Source organism: Empidonax traillii, unplaced genomic scaffold (genome assembly GCF_003031625.1).
Source record: "Empidonax traillii isolate 1590-97213 ecotype Southwest subspecies unplaced genomic scaffold, ASM303162v1 scaffold519:size850040, whole genome shotgun sequence".
NCBI lineage: Eukaryota > Metazoa > Chordata > Aves > Passeriformes > Tyrannidae > Empidonax > Empidonax traillii.
The window spans coordinates 697,462-710,977 of NW_020955712.1; the positions used below are offsets into that span (position 1 = coordinate 697,462).

At 50.1% G+C, this 13,516-nt stretch overlaps 2 protein-coding genes and 2 non-coding genes across 4 annotated transcripts; all 4 read right to left on the bottom strand.

Moving 5' to 3' along the window:
• Positions 1 to 2,034: 2,034 nt before the first annotated feature.
• CUNH18orf32 (chromosome unknown C18orf32 homolog) lies at positions 2,035 to 6,000 on the bottom strand. The gene is made up of 4 exons (XM_027896877.1): positions 5,906 to 6,000; positions 5,300 to 5,400; positions 3,509 to 3,750; positions 2,035 to 2,873 (listed from the first exon to the last, which is right to left on the bottom strand). Exons 3-4 carry the CDS (start codon positions 3,734 to 3,736, stop codon positions 2,799 to 2,801), a joined length of 303 nt encoding a protein of 100 aa, XP_027752678.1. The 5' UTR covers positions 3,737 to 3,750; positions 5,300 to 5,400; positions 5,906 to 6,000; the 3' UTR covers positions 2,035 to 2,798.
• Positions 6,001 to 6,581: 581 nt separating this feature from the next.
• Positions 6,582 to 10,145, bottom strand: LOC114064112 (60S ribosomal protein L17). Its single transcript, XM_027896876.1, has 7 exons — positions 10,088 to 10,145; positions 9,656 to 9,708; positions 9,523 to 9,563; positions 8,497 to 8,631; positions 7,956 to 8,054; positions 7,164 to 7,355; positions 6,582 to 6,677 (listed from the first exon to the last, which is right to left on the bottom strand). Exons 2-7 carry the CDS (start codon positions 9,693 to 9,695, stop codon positions 6,630 to 6,632), a joined length of 555 nt encoding a protein of 184 aa, XP_027752677.1. The 5' UTR covers positions 9,696 to 9,708; positions 10,088 to 10,145; the 3' UTR covers positions 6,582 to 6,629.
• LOC114064121 lies at positions 7,029 to 7,097 on the bottom strand. The gene has a single exon (XR_003572687.1). It is a non-coding gene; the product is annotated as a small nucleolar RNA SNORD58 (small nucleolar RNA).
• Positions 9,794 to 9,862, bottom strand: LOC114064122. Its single transcript, XR_003572688.1, has one exon. It is a non-coding gene; the product is annotated as a small nucleolar RNA SNORD58 (small nucleolar RNA).
• Positions 10,146 to 13,516: the final 3,371 nt, after the last annotated feature.

Consider the following 13,516-nt stretch of genomic DNA (forward strand, 5'->3'; position numbering starts at 1 on the left):
TGTCTACTTCTTTTCCTTAAACATGGCTTCGTGCACGTTTTTGCTCCCCAGCAGATGATCTCCTCCACTCTTGCCCAGGCTCAGGCAGCTCCTTTGCTTTCACATGAATGTTTGGATTATTGACCTATTCTTGGAAAAAGACAAGGAACAGGAGAGTTGTAACACAAATCTCCTGCCAGGGCCTCCAGTGAAGTGCCTCACTGAGGAAAGTTTTGTGATGTAGATTACTCAGTTCAGGGTTTAGCTGCATTTAAGAGAAGTACTGGAACAGCATTCCAGAAAGCACAAACTTGTAGTTTCACATGCATTATCTGCCTGGTTTGGGTTTTGCAGGTTTTTTTAAACACCAGTAGGCCTGGTGTTTAAATTACAGTGCTGACACAAAGCTGGACGCCCAGTGCAGCCTGCAGTCTAATTTACTGCAACCTTTATTTTCCTTGTTATTGTCTGATGCACTTCCTTGTGTAATAATATCCCAAATAACTCAAAATAATTAATTACACACACTTTAAAAATTGAATGCCTAGATTTACAGATTAAATGAGCTCCAGTACAGCTCATGCTCTGCTTTTTGTTGTGCTCACAGCTGTTAGAGGTGCTTACACTCTAAACTTCTGGCCTGTTTGTGAGGTGCTCAACCTATTGAAACAGTGGCTGGGGTTACCTGGGACAGGAAGCACGAGGGAAGGGACAACCTTTTCAGCAGTGCTCAGGATATCAGGACAGATATTCCTGTTCAGCTGCCCAGCTGTAGCTTGGACTCTGCACTGCTGAGGCTCCTCCGGTGCTGGGGCAGTTCTGGCCCCTCAGACAGGAGAGACCCTGAGGGGCTGGAGCGTGTGCAGGGAAGGGAACGGAGCTGGGGAAGGGGCTGGAGCAGCAGGAGCGGCTGAGGGAGCTGGAGGGGCTCATCCTGGAGAGAAGGAGGCTCAGGGGGGACCTTCTGGCTCTGCAACTCCCTGAGAGGAGGGGGAGCCAAGGGTGGTGTCAGGCTCTGCTCCCAGGGAACAAGAGTCAGGATGAGAGGAAACGGCCTCAAGCTTTGCCAGGTGAGGCTCAGATTGGACATCAGGAGGAATTTATTCATGGAAAGGGCTGTCAGGCATTGGAAGGGGCTGCTCAGGGTGGTGGTGGAGTCCTCATCCCTGAAGGTGTCCAAGGAATGCCTGGATGCGGCACTCAGTGACAAGGTGGGGGTTGAGCACAGGACTCGGTGGTCTCGGAAGGTTTTTTTAATCGTGATTCCGTGATTCACTCATCTAGGAGGAAGCTGTATCTGCGACATACTGATCCTGTGGGGGATTATGTTCCAAGGATGAGGCAAGAGCTGATTAAACAGCAATTCCAAATTCACTTCTGAACAGACTCGCTCATTAAGGGAGAGCAAACAGCATTAAGCAACGTCTTACAAGGGGTTTTCTGTGACTCAGCTCATTATAGAAGCAGTGGCTGCAGCAACCAGGCCTGATAGCCATGGGTGGATGCTGCAGATGGATTCACACAAGGCCTGACCAAATTGGGCAGGGGTAGGAAACGATGCACCTCACCCAAGGCATTGGGTGGGCATAATTAACTACTGGAATAATTAATTATCTGGTAGGAAATATCACAGTCACAAGCACAAGACTGGGCCACAGTGACGTGGACAGCCTGTATAAAAATGTGTGCCTTTTTAGGCATGTCTGGGGCAGGATTTTAGGGAAATTAAACCATAAATAGCAATCCAAAACTGCTGGAGGGGTTTTGGTTTTGAATCTTTTAAGGAGTGCTCTTGTTTGGCAGAGAGGAGGAAGCAGGAATTATCAGTTTTATTCCTTATTAAGCGAAGGAACACTTAAAACACTTCACAGTTGGGACTCAAGTCAGCAGCAGAATCCATCTTCCCAGAAGGAGGCAAAGCTGGACTTGCCCAGTTCACTTTATCATGAAGTCATGGAGTTTTAGGACCTCCTTCTGCCTGGGGCCTGTCTACAGGTTTTCAAAGATTTTAGATGTTTATCACTCAGATGCCCGAGAACAAGTGTATAAAGCAACTTATATTTAAAGCAGATCCTGGTTTATTATAGTTAAAATTCCACAAACATGTCAAAGAGGTTTCAGTTGTACATTATTGTTTGTTTGCTAGTTTTTAAAGCCAGAACTGGACCATTTTAAATCACCACAACAGAAGATAAAGCAACAATTCTCTTGCATCATGCCTCTGCTGCTCCTCTTCAGGAAAGAAAAAAGGCATAGTATTTAAAGGAAAATAATTAATAGAAGTATCACATCAAGAGTTTCTGTTTTAGTAAGCTAAGCAAATTTTGCATACAGCGTAACTCCTCTACCTCATCCACACATTTGACATGAAAAACTAGATATCCCCATAGTTTAAACAAGAGGTTCTGTTGCCACAATGCAGTCCACAGTCCTTTAGCGAGTTCAAGAACAGACACAGCTTTTAAGGTGAAAGCCTCAAGTATTCCACTAGCACTCAGTGAAATTAAGATGCTAAGATACATTTACCTTCCATAGATAGGTTTATTCATAAGTTATTTAACCTAAGCTCTAATCACACCAAATAGATGGTAGATGAAAAGTAGTTACAGCGAGAAAAATGCAGTAACTTCAGCTTTCAAATATTTTAAACTAACAAATGGACTAGATACCATTTTAGTGGCAAAACAGACTCTCTCCTGCAAGCAATAAAAGTTTTTATTCAGCTAAAATGTGCAAAGACAAAAGAAGTCTCAAAGAGAGAGAAATATCAGCAGTTCATATTGGACACAAGGGAATAAAATCCTTAGGAATTAACTCCTTTAATCCGTTTTCTTGTCATAAACTGCTGCGGATCTCTTTGAAGCAATTCCATTTGCAACGCTGTTGCTTTCAAACTGCAAATAAAAGACAGTGCCATTAATGGGATGTCAAAAGGACTCCACACCCAAAACAGTAACAGCTGGAGACGAAAACGGGTTTTAGAGCAAGGCCAGTGAAGATCTGCGAAGAAATCTGCAGAAAGAACCAAAAGTGGTGGTGTCTGTGTGGATTTACAGATAATAATTGCTTCAGAGGAAAGGGGGGAAATGAAAGGAGAGACAACATTTACAAGTCTTTTCATTTTGGCAGCAGAAATAAATAATAAATGCACGATTTACAGACACTAAACATCTTTCCCAATTACAAGTGGCAGAGTTGGCTGAAGAGAGGGTTTGGGGTTTTTTTAATTCTGCTTCCTACATCTGGTGTGATTTACCAAATATTGGACTTTTTTTCTTCTCTGAAAGAATAGCCAGTCATTAAAAAAAGCATAAATTAATTAAGCTGTTTCAGGAAACAATTCCTGTCCCTCCAAGACCAGGAGCTGCCTAGAAGCCACTATTTCTAGTTGTCCCAGTAGTAGCAACTCCTGTTCATATGAAAATCTCCCCAAAAAGGTCTGTAAGAGCACCCAACTGTTTACCCTTTTGTGATGCCCACCCTGAGCTACCCCTGATTTTCCCTGGTTAGCTAAGTGAATTAATCTTACATTAAAGCTTCCAGATTCATACTCCAGGTTTCTTTTTGCAGCTGAAGGTGCTGGAGGATCCCCAGAGCTGCCTCCTTGTCCTTGCTTTGTGCCTGCTGGATCTTCCACAGCTTTCTTGGGCCAGACTCGTTTGATGAAGGGGGCGATCACGGGGTAGATGTACGGCTCCAGGAATTTCTTGTAGACCCAGAGGAGGACAGGAATGACAATGCAGGGAATGCACACCATGGCTGCCTCCTGCCCTGTGACAAAGCTGGTGAGGGAAAAAAAAACAGCTCAGAATGAGAATATTGTATGTCATGATCTAAGAAAACATATGAAATAAAGGCTGTAGTTGGTATTAGGACGTATTCTTTAATTATAAATTAGCTGTTAAAGTTTCAAAAATGCTGTGTGTTTCAACATTACAAAATCCTCAACAAGGGGAACGTTTTTGACATTTTAACAAAAAAAACACCCAATAATTTGTTATTAATTCACCAGTCCTACAGCTGCAACTCAGAAAGACTAATTCAGAAAATGAGAGTTTTTGCTTAAACCACAAAAAACCAGTTCAGAGCAGCAAGGTATTAGCCCAGTTCTTGCTACAGTAAGGAGTCCAAAGGGTTTGTTTTTCTTAATCCCTTTTTAATTGAAGAGAAATTAAACAGCAGCACTCCAATTCATCCAGTGGGCTGCTACGACCGAAGGGTAGGACAGTGGGAGAAGGAAGAAAATCCCAGTCAGGATCTGAGAGAAACAGAATATGGGTTATTTCCTTCCTCCCGCCCAAGAGGAATCCCTTGATCCCACGTCAGTCCCATACAATTAACTATTAGAAAATGAACCATCCCCTCTCTCTGCAACCCATGGAGAAGTCCTCAAAACTGGTAGCCCAGAGTCTGTGCTAAAAAAAAAAAGAAAAAAAAAAAAAGGCAGAAAACCAAAGCAGAGGGGCAGAGAGGTACAACTGGGAGAGGAAGCAGTTAAGTGGGATTAGAGCTGTCCCTGCCAGTGCTGACGAGCAGTACATTAGACACACTCTGCTGCCACAGAGCTTTGCCCTTCATGTTCCTCCTTTCTAGGCTGCTGACATCTCAGCTCTCGCATTAAGGAGCAAAACAAAAGCTTTCCAAGATGGAGAATGAACAGGCGGACGTGGACACTTCACCAGGGACCAGTTTTAAGCTATCCTAAAGACATTAAGCCCTGTGAAAGAAGAGAATATCAATTTCCAGTTGACTGCTTCCCAGTTCTGTTCTGGCTGCTTCAAACAGAGTTCAAATCTGCTCTCAGAAGTCTAGGAGGAATTTTAACTTGAGATAGCATGATTCAGGCACTCTCTCCACCAGAACTTCCTATATACTAAATTTCCAGCAAGATGTTGAGGATTTATCCAGCAGCTGAATGAAGTGGCTGGAGGGAACACCCCAGGCTACAGAATTATCACAGAACCACAGAATAGTTTGAGTTGGAAGGGTTTTTAAAGATCATCCCATTCCACCTCCTGCCATGGGCAGGGACACCTTCCACCAGCCCAGGATGCTCGAAGTCCCATCCAACCTGGCATTAGATACTTCCAGGGATCCAGGGGCAGCCACAGCTTCCCTGGGCAACCTGTGCCAGGGCCTCCCCACCCTCACAGGCAGGAATTCCTTCCCAGTATCCCATCTAACCCTGTCCCCTGGCAGTGTGCAGCCATTCCCCCTTGTCCTGGCACCCCCATGCTCTGTCCTGAGGAAACGGCATGTGTCGTGTTGTGTCTCTGCAGCCACTTCGTGCCAAGATTCCAGACCAAACAACCCCCCTCACCTGTGCCAGGTGCACGAGTGACCCCACGGAACCACCAGTCCCAACCGGGGGAAAACACCGTCCTGATGGATTGCTGCTGTCACCGGGTGATGCTCCGTCAGCTGGTGAGCAAGAAAAATACGTTAAAAAATAAAAAATTAAAAAATTAAAAAAAAAAGGAGAAAAGGAGAGTGGGAGAAAAAAAAAAAACTAAACACGAAACAAAGGCCAGGTTTTAAGGTCAGGCTTTAACAGGTTATTTCTCTGCGACCGGAGGTTTTGCTGTGAGCCCCCACACGCCGGGGGTGCAGGGAACGCCGTGACAGGGAAACCTCGGGGCGGTGGGGCCTTGCTCCCACCGGATGAGGAAGCTGGGAAGCCCCATGCGGACAAGGAGCCCGTTTTCACCCCTTTTTTTTTCACAGAGGACGAGCCAGCCTGGAAGGGTGAGTTATGCCAGGAGGCGTTCCCGTTCTCCGCCCTGCCGAGGACGTTCGGGCCGGCACACCCCGCGCGCTCGCGGGCACGGGGAGTGGCGGGGCGAGGTGGGGTGCCAGGATATCGGGTTCGATCGGGGATCTATCGGGGATCTATCGGGAATCTATCGGGATCGCGCCCCGCACTCACCGCGCCCGCACCGGAACGGCCCCGCGCTTCCGGGGCGCCGCTTCCGCCAATGGGAGGCGGCAGCGTGCGTCACGTGACCTCCAGCCCCGCCCCCCGAGCGGCGTTAGATTCTCCCCCCCCCCCCCCCCCAAATTCCAGACACAGGGATAGCGTCCCAAATTATCCCGGTGGGGGGGGATGGGGGCGGGGGTAACGGCGGTACGGCATCGGCACCCACGCGAGAACGGGCGGACCGGCTTTAGATGGGATACCGGGAAGGAATTCCCGCCTGTGAGGGCAGTGAGGCCCTGGCACAGGTTGCCCAGAGCAGCTGTGGCTGCCAATGGATCCCTGGAAGTGTCCAAGGCAAGGCTGGACAGGGCTTGGAGCAACCTGAGATAGTGGAAGCTGTCCCTGCCCATGGCACGGGGTGGCACTGGATGGGCTTGAAGGTCCCTCCCAACCCAAACCATCCTGTGATTCTGTGATTAATGGCAATCCTCGGGGTTTGCTCTCTTTTGACAAAGAGCTGCTTGGACCAACCTGGTCTACTGCAAGGTGTCCCTGCCCACAGCGGGGGACTGGACTGCACAGTATTAAAGTCTCTTTCAACTCGAACCACTCTGATCCCGTAATTCTCCCTGCCCATGTCCCACCAGTCAAAACCCAGAGCACAAAAATAAATACATACAGAGAGTAAAATCTTAAGATTTTGTTTTATTTATGTACATCTGCCCATGCAGATTTACTCCCGGGCCATGAGCTTCTGCTTCTTCAGCTTCTTCTGGGAGATCTGGAAAACAGACACGAGAACAGCAGAACAATGAATTGTGAGAACGGTGAAACATGAAAAAGTCTTCCCAAAACATCTCACAAGTTAAACTGCAAGATCTTTTGGAAGCACTGAGAGCTGTCAGAAATTCCCTCACTGAAGATCCACTGATCACACCTGCACATGTACAGGAATCCCAACACTGCTCACAGGCTCTGAACTCAAGCCAATTTAAGTTTAATTGCACGCACCCCAGTTTCACCCCCACAGTCAGGGAACGCTGAGGTTATAATGAGAGGGAGGGAAAAAAAAGAAAAAAAAAGGTTTTCACGGTTTTTAAGTGCTTAATACTGTGTTAAATTTAAAAATGAGGTCGCTCAGAAATAACTAGTTTTTTTTCATGGGAATTCCAAAGGTGTCCTAAGATAGTCATCACAGCAACCCCTTCTGCTGAATGCCTGGCTCTCGCGACACGATGGAGGAAAAGGCACACAGGGCCCTTCGTACCTTTTTCTTCTGGGCCACTTCCTCCTCTGGCTTGGGCACGATCTGCTCCTTCTCGGTGAGGATCATCTCGATGTGGCACGGGGAGCTCATGTAGGGGTTGATCCTGCCGTGTGCCCGGTACGTGCGCCGGCGCATCTTGGGAGCCTTGTTCACCTGGATGTGCTCGATCACCAGGGAATCCACATCGAGGCCCTGCAGGGGAGCAAAACCCTGTCACTCCTTTTTTATCTGCAAACCATCTCTGCAGCGAGGATGTCAGCTACCACCCCAGTCACCACTGCTGGTGAACAGCACAGCCGAGCTCAGCTGCACCAGGGAGCTGAGGGTTTTTCAAGCATTCCTTTAAGAAACACCCAGGCTTGTCACTGTCATGGAGCTGAGGGTTTTCCAAGGGTTCACCGAGGAAACAGCTGAGCTTGGCTGTGTCATGGAGCTGGGAGTTTACCAATGGAACAGATGAGGACAGTGGTGTGCCACGGATCTGAGCATTTACCAAGGATTCATCAATGGAACAGCCAAGACCAGCAGTCTCAGAGCTGAAGATTTATGAAGGATTTACCAAAAGAATACCCAAGCATGGCAGTGACAAGAATCTGAGGATTTACAAGGGATTCACCAATGAAACAGCCAAGGTTAGCAGTGTCAGGGAGCTGTGGATCCACTAAGGATTGACCAAGGAAACAGCAGGGCCTGGCGGTGCCATGGAATTCCCTGTCCCAAAATGTCATGGATGGGGGTCAGGGATGCTGACAGGCAGTACGACAGGGACACTCTGTGCTCAGTGACACCCACCTTGAGCTCAGCGTTGCTCTCTGCATTCTTGAGCATGTGCAGCAGGAACTCTGCGCTCTTCTTGGGCCAGCGGCCCTGTGTCCAGCCCCACTGCTTGGCCTGGAATGAGAGGGCGACAGTGAACTCCTGCTTCTGTCACGGTACAATACCGTTCACCCTTCAGGCACCACGAACTTGTCATCATCCCAGAATGGTCCGTGGTTGAGGGGACCTTAAAGACCATCTCATCCCACCCCCTGCTGTGGGCAGGGACACCTTCCACTAGACCAAGCTGCTCTAAGCCCCGTCCAACTTGTCTTTAATACTTCCAGGGATCCAGGGGCAGCCACAGATTCCCTGGGAAACCTGTGTCCATGTGAAGCCATTCCCCCTTGTCCTGTTACTCCATGCTTTATTTAAAATCTCTCTCCACTTCTCTTGGAGCCCCTTTAGACACTAGAAGGCTTTCTAAGGTCTCCCTGGATCTCACCTGGGCACACCCCCCCCATTTTCCCTGGGATCTCACCTGGGCACACCTCCCCCATTTCCCCTGGGATCTTACCTGGGCACACCTCCCAACACCCCCGTTGTAGCGCCGGAAGGGGACACACTGCTTCTTCAGGGTGACGTCCTTCAGGTACTTGGTGGCCTTGCGGATGTGCATTCCCTTGATGGCCTGTGCAGTCTCCCGCGTGTTCTACAACGCAGAGCACACAAAAGTTCCCCCTAACACATCTTTCCAATGTAACCACGGATCCCAGACTCCTGTCCTTTGGCTACAAAGGAAGCACTCACAAAAAAACCCCAAACCTTGAACAATGAAGAATAATTAGTAACACTTTTTTTCTTTGCTATCTGCTTTTCTAACCTTTGGTGTAACTACCACTGCTGATTTTCTGGCTCCAGCACACTTTTACTGTTTTTTACCTAATGGCTAAATCCAACCAACAAAATTCTAACTTTTATTAAAAGGTATAATTTAAGTATTTAATACTTCTTATACCTCTTCCTTGGACACTATTCCAAAAAAAGCAAGAACCTGCTGGATAAGATCCTCCTAAAATGTCAAATGTGGCACCTCAGAGGAAGTGACGAGAAAATGAAACTGTAGCAATTGTTAACAATGTAATTCCAGGCAATGCAACTTTCCTGTGAAGGAGTTGCAGAGTCAAGAGAAGAAAAGGCTTAGAACAAAAAATTAAGGACAAAATCTCAGTGTTAAAATAGCATTGACTAAATGCACAAGTCAGAGAGTAACTATAATCCTGATGGTAATAAAAAAGGCAAACCAAAGTGAAAACCTGGGATACTGAGAAGGAACTCTTGGCTGTGAGGGTGGTGAGACCCTGGCACAGGTTGCCCAGAGCAGCTGTGGCTGCCCCTGGATCCCTGGAAGTGTCCGAGGCCAGGCTGGACAAGGCTTGGCAGTATCCTGCCATAGCAGAACGTGTCCACATGCCAGGGCAGTGGATTGAGATCACCCTTAAAATCCCAGTCCGGGGTTCTTTTCATAGATAATGTAAAAATCAACAAAACCAACCAAAACCCCAACCTCATTTGTATTTCCTGCTCATCACACACGTCTTACCTTGAAGTGCACCCGCAGGTTGGAGCCCCGTGACTTGCACGCTGCGGGAGAGAAAAAAAGACCAACTTTTGTAATCAAAACCTCAGCGGTTCCCCCGTGACCCTACACGAACCCTCCCAAAACATCAACTCACACTTGGTGGGGTTCTCCGGGTCCAGGGAGTAGCGCACCATCTTGGAGGCTCAGCTGGAAAACACCGATTAAAACAGAATCACATTAAACCCCCAGCGCAGCGGCACACAGCGCCCGGACCCCTCGCCCTACCGACGCGGCCGCTCAGGCATTTCGCTTTCTTTTCACGGTTACATCCAAAGGTGTCCTAAGAGAGTCATCACCGCAGCCACGGAGCCCCACAGGGAGCGCCCACCGCCCCCCCTCCCCGCCCCTCCACAACTCCATCGGCTCCCCGCCTGCCCTTCCGCCGCGCCATCCCCGGGAATACCGCGGCCGCGTGTGGCGTGGGAGCGCTCCCGCTGTGCGGGAGGGCGGCGGTGGCGCGGGCGGGGCGGGGTGGGCGCGGATGGCGGCGGATGGCGGCAGGCCCGGCACCACCATAGCTGCTCACCTCGGGATGGCGGCGGCCGAGAGGAGGAGGAAGGGGCGGGGCGCTCCCGGAGAGCGCGCGCGATCTCGCGAGATCTCCGTCGTGGCGGCGGGGCCGCGGCCTGAGGGGGAGGGGGAGGGGGAGGAGGAGGAGGAGGAGGAGGGGCCGGGTTCTTCTGTCTCGGTTTGGGAACAAAACCTGGCACCGTCTTGTCCATGAGCGGCCGGAGGAGGGCGGCGGAGAGAGGGAAGCCGTGTGAGGAGCGGCTGAGCGGCACTCGGTGCGTTCGGCTGGAGAAGGGGAGGCTGAGGGGAGACCTCAGCGCAGTTCCGACTTCCTGGGGAGCGCAGAGGAGGGGCAGGACTGAGCTCTGCTCTGGGGGGAGCAGGGACAGCCCCCAGGGAATGGCTGGAGCTGTGTCAGGGCAGGCTCAGGTTGGATCTCAGGAAAGGGTTCTTCCCCCAGAGGGTGGTTGGCACTGAACAGGCTCCCCAGGGCAGTGGGCACAGCCCCAAGGCTGCCAGAGCTGCAGGAGGGTTTGGCTGATCCTCTGGGGCACAGGGGGTGACCCTTGGGGACGGGGCTGTGCAGGGCTGAGGGTTGGACTCGACGGTCCCTTTGGGGCCCCTTCCAACTCAGCCTGCTCTAGGATTCACACTCGGCTCACGGAACAGGTGCTTTTAGTGAGAGAATCACACAACCCCAGAATCACTGAGGTCAGGAAAGCTCTCCCATACCCTCGAGTGCAACCTGCGACCGATCCCCACCTTGTCCCCCAGCCCAGAGCTCTGAGTGCCACGTCCAGGTGTTTCCTTGGACACCTCCAGGGATGGGGATCCACCACCTCCCTGGGCAGCCTTTTCCAAGGACTGACCACCCTTTCCAGGAAGAAATTCCTCCTGATATCTATCCAACCTGACCCTCCCCTGGCACAGCTTGAAGCTCTCGTTGTCTTGTCCTGTCCTTTGTTCCCTGGGAGAAGAGTCCGAATCCCCACCTGAGGTTGCATAATCAAAGAACTGCTAAGTTTGGAACAGACCTTTAAGATGATCGAGTCCATCCCAGCAGCACTACCCTGTTCACCATTAGATGGCAGCTTAGGACGGGAATAGAGCAGCACATCGCTCACTGAGGTGACCAGGAAACCAGAGTGAAGAGTCTTGTGTTTATAAATCACAACTGCTGTTTATTGCACCGTTATAAAACAATCACAGACTGACTCGTTAAGATGAAAGAGATTTCTTTTTCCATTTTAGGCAGGCAGCCTTTGTGACTAGAACTGCTCGGGAAATCTGACAGAGCAGCTCAATAAAATCAAAATGTTTTCTGAAAGCGGTTCCTGGCTGCAGCAAAAGGCTCACTGAGACAAGATTGACAGAATGGGAAAAAAAGAAAAGGCACATCTTCCTGAGAGGGCAGTAATCTGCTGTGCAGGCAGCTCCCCAGCATGAGAGGGTCTGGGTTTAATTCTTGAGTTTGGATGAGTAAGAACTTGCTGCCTATCTAAATGCAATAACCAGGACGTTATTTCTGGATCTCTTGTTTAGAGAGAAAAACCCCCAAAGCTTTGCTGCTAGGATTTCACCCAGGTGAGAAGAGGGAAATATTCAAGCTATCGCAAGTATTTGCACGTCTGGAAAATGTAAGAGCTCTAATTGTGACTGCAGCTCTTCATTTACCTGCCTTAAAATGTGCCTTTTTCCTTTGGTTTAGGTGGGGGGAAAGCTTTCTGCAAGGTGTCCAAACAACTTCCAAGCGCTGATCTCCAAGGAGGGAAATCCAGGACGTGGCTAAATATTATTTGTTATTTTTAACATAGAATCACGGGATGGTTTGGGTTGGAAGAGACCTTAAAGCTCATCCAGTTCCACCCCCTGCCATGGGCAGGGACACCTTCCACTATCCCAGGTTGTTCCAAGCCCCATCTAGCCTTTCTGGGGGAAGCACCTCTACACACAGCTGCTTCTTGGCAGCAGAACACGGGGAGCAACTCTACAGCCAAGGGAGAGCTGGAGGAGAGGTGTGAAACACTAATAGTTGACACATGGTGGGGATTATAACCTCTGCTCATCAATCAAACCCTAAACAAACAGGGCGGCGTTTTTTGTCACTTGCATTTTCCGTTTCCCCACGGGTGGAACTGTTTTCGCTCGGCTGCTGAGGGCTTGCAGTGGTAGGAGGGTATCACGGAATGTCCTGAGTTGGAAGGGGCCTGCAAGGATCATCCAGTTCAACTCCTGGCCCTGCACAGGACACCCCAGCAATCCCATCACGTGCCTGAGGGCATTGTCCAACCTCTCCTCAAGTTCTGGCAGAGCTGAGGCTGTGACCACTGCCCTGAGATGCATGTTTTCAGCTCTTTTGGGAGGTTGACAACTGCTCTCAGGGGCAGCCCAGCACGTATCTGGTGCTGGCACCAGGGCTGAGTCAGCAGAGTGTGTGGCCTTGTTGGGTTTTAACCAGTTTATTCCCCTGGTGCACCCACCACCTGCCTTGGGTATTTGGTTTGTACGAGCTGACTCAAAAAGAGCTTTGGGTTCGAAAATTCAGGCACGTAAGTCCAAAATCATATTCCTGAAAGCTCCTGTGTAGGAGGCATTCCATAAAACTTCACATTAAACTCCAGTGATGCCACCCCTCTCGCCTCCTTTGTCCATGGTGCCTGTACTGTGCATGCCCAGGGAGACCTCCCTGTCCCAGCAGGCACTGGCAGCAAACATCCAGCTGTGCTCAGACCTGACCTTTGTGCTCTGGGGGCTCCTGCTGGTAACACCTTCCCCTGAAGGGCTGATGACAATGGCAGCAAAGGCTTCTGCCATCCCCTCTGCTCTGGAGCCAGGCTGGGAGAGCTGGGGGGGTTCACCTGGAGAAGAGAAGGCTCCAGGGAGACCTGAGAGCCCCTTGCAGGGCCTAAAGGGGCTCCAGGAGAGCTGGAGAGGGACTGGGGACAAGGCATGGAGGGACAGGACAAGGGGGAATGGCTTCCCACTGCCACAGGGCAAGGATGGATGGGATATTGGGAAGGAATTGTTGTCTGTGAGGGTGGGCAGGCCCTGGCACAGGTTGCCCAGAGAAACTGTGGCTTCCCCTGGATCCCTGGAAGTGTTGAAGTCCGGGTTGGATGTAGCTTGGAGCAACCTGTTCTAGTGGAAGGTGTCCCTGCCCATGGCAGGAAACAGGGACTGGATGAGCTTAAAGGTTGCTTCCGACCCAGAGCATTCTCTGATCCCATGATTCTCACCTCTGAATGTGTCCCTGGGACTGGAATGGGGCTGCACCCCTTAACTTGCCCTGGAATTGCCCAGCAGGAAGTGGGGAATGTACAGGCACAGGAGTGTTGTCTCAGGTAAATCACTTTGTGGCTGTGAGTAAACAAGCTTATCGGTGCTCCTGGAACTGCCAGGCCAAATGTCACCCTAAGTGACAATCAGCCAATGCCCCTGACAGCCA

Bases quoted from the DNA above. Each gene is read 5' to 3' on its own strand.
- CUNH18orf32 (XM_027896877.1), bottom strand. From the start codon at position 3,736: ATGGTGTGCATTCCCTGCATTGTCATTCCTGTCCTCCTCTGGGTCTAC. The intron at 2,874-3,508 runs GTAAGATTAATT...TTTTATTTGCAG, and splicing joins ATGAATCTGGAAGCTTTAAT to TTTGAAAGCAACAGCGTTGC.
- LOC114064112 (XM_027896876.1), bottom strand. From the start codon at position 9,695: ATGGTGCGCTACTCCCTGGACCCGGAGAACCCCACCAAGT. The intron at 9,564-9,655 runs GTGAGTTGATGT...TCTCTCCCGCAG, and splicing joins CCCGGAGAACCCCACCAAGT to CGTGCAAGTCACGGGGCTCC. The intron at 8,632-9,522 runs GTAAGACGTGTG...TCTGCGTTGTAG, and splicing joins ACCTGCGGGTGCACTTCAAG to AACACGCGGGAGACTGCACA.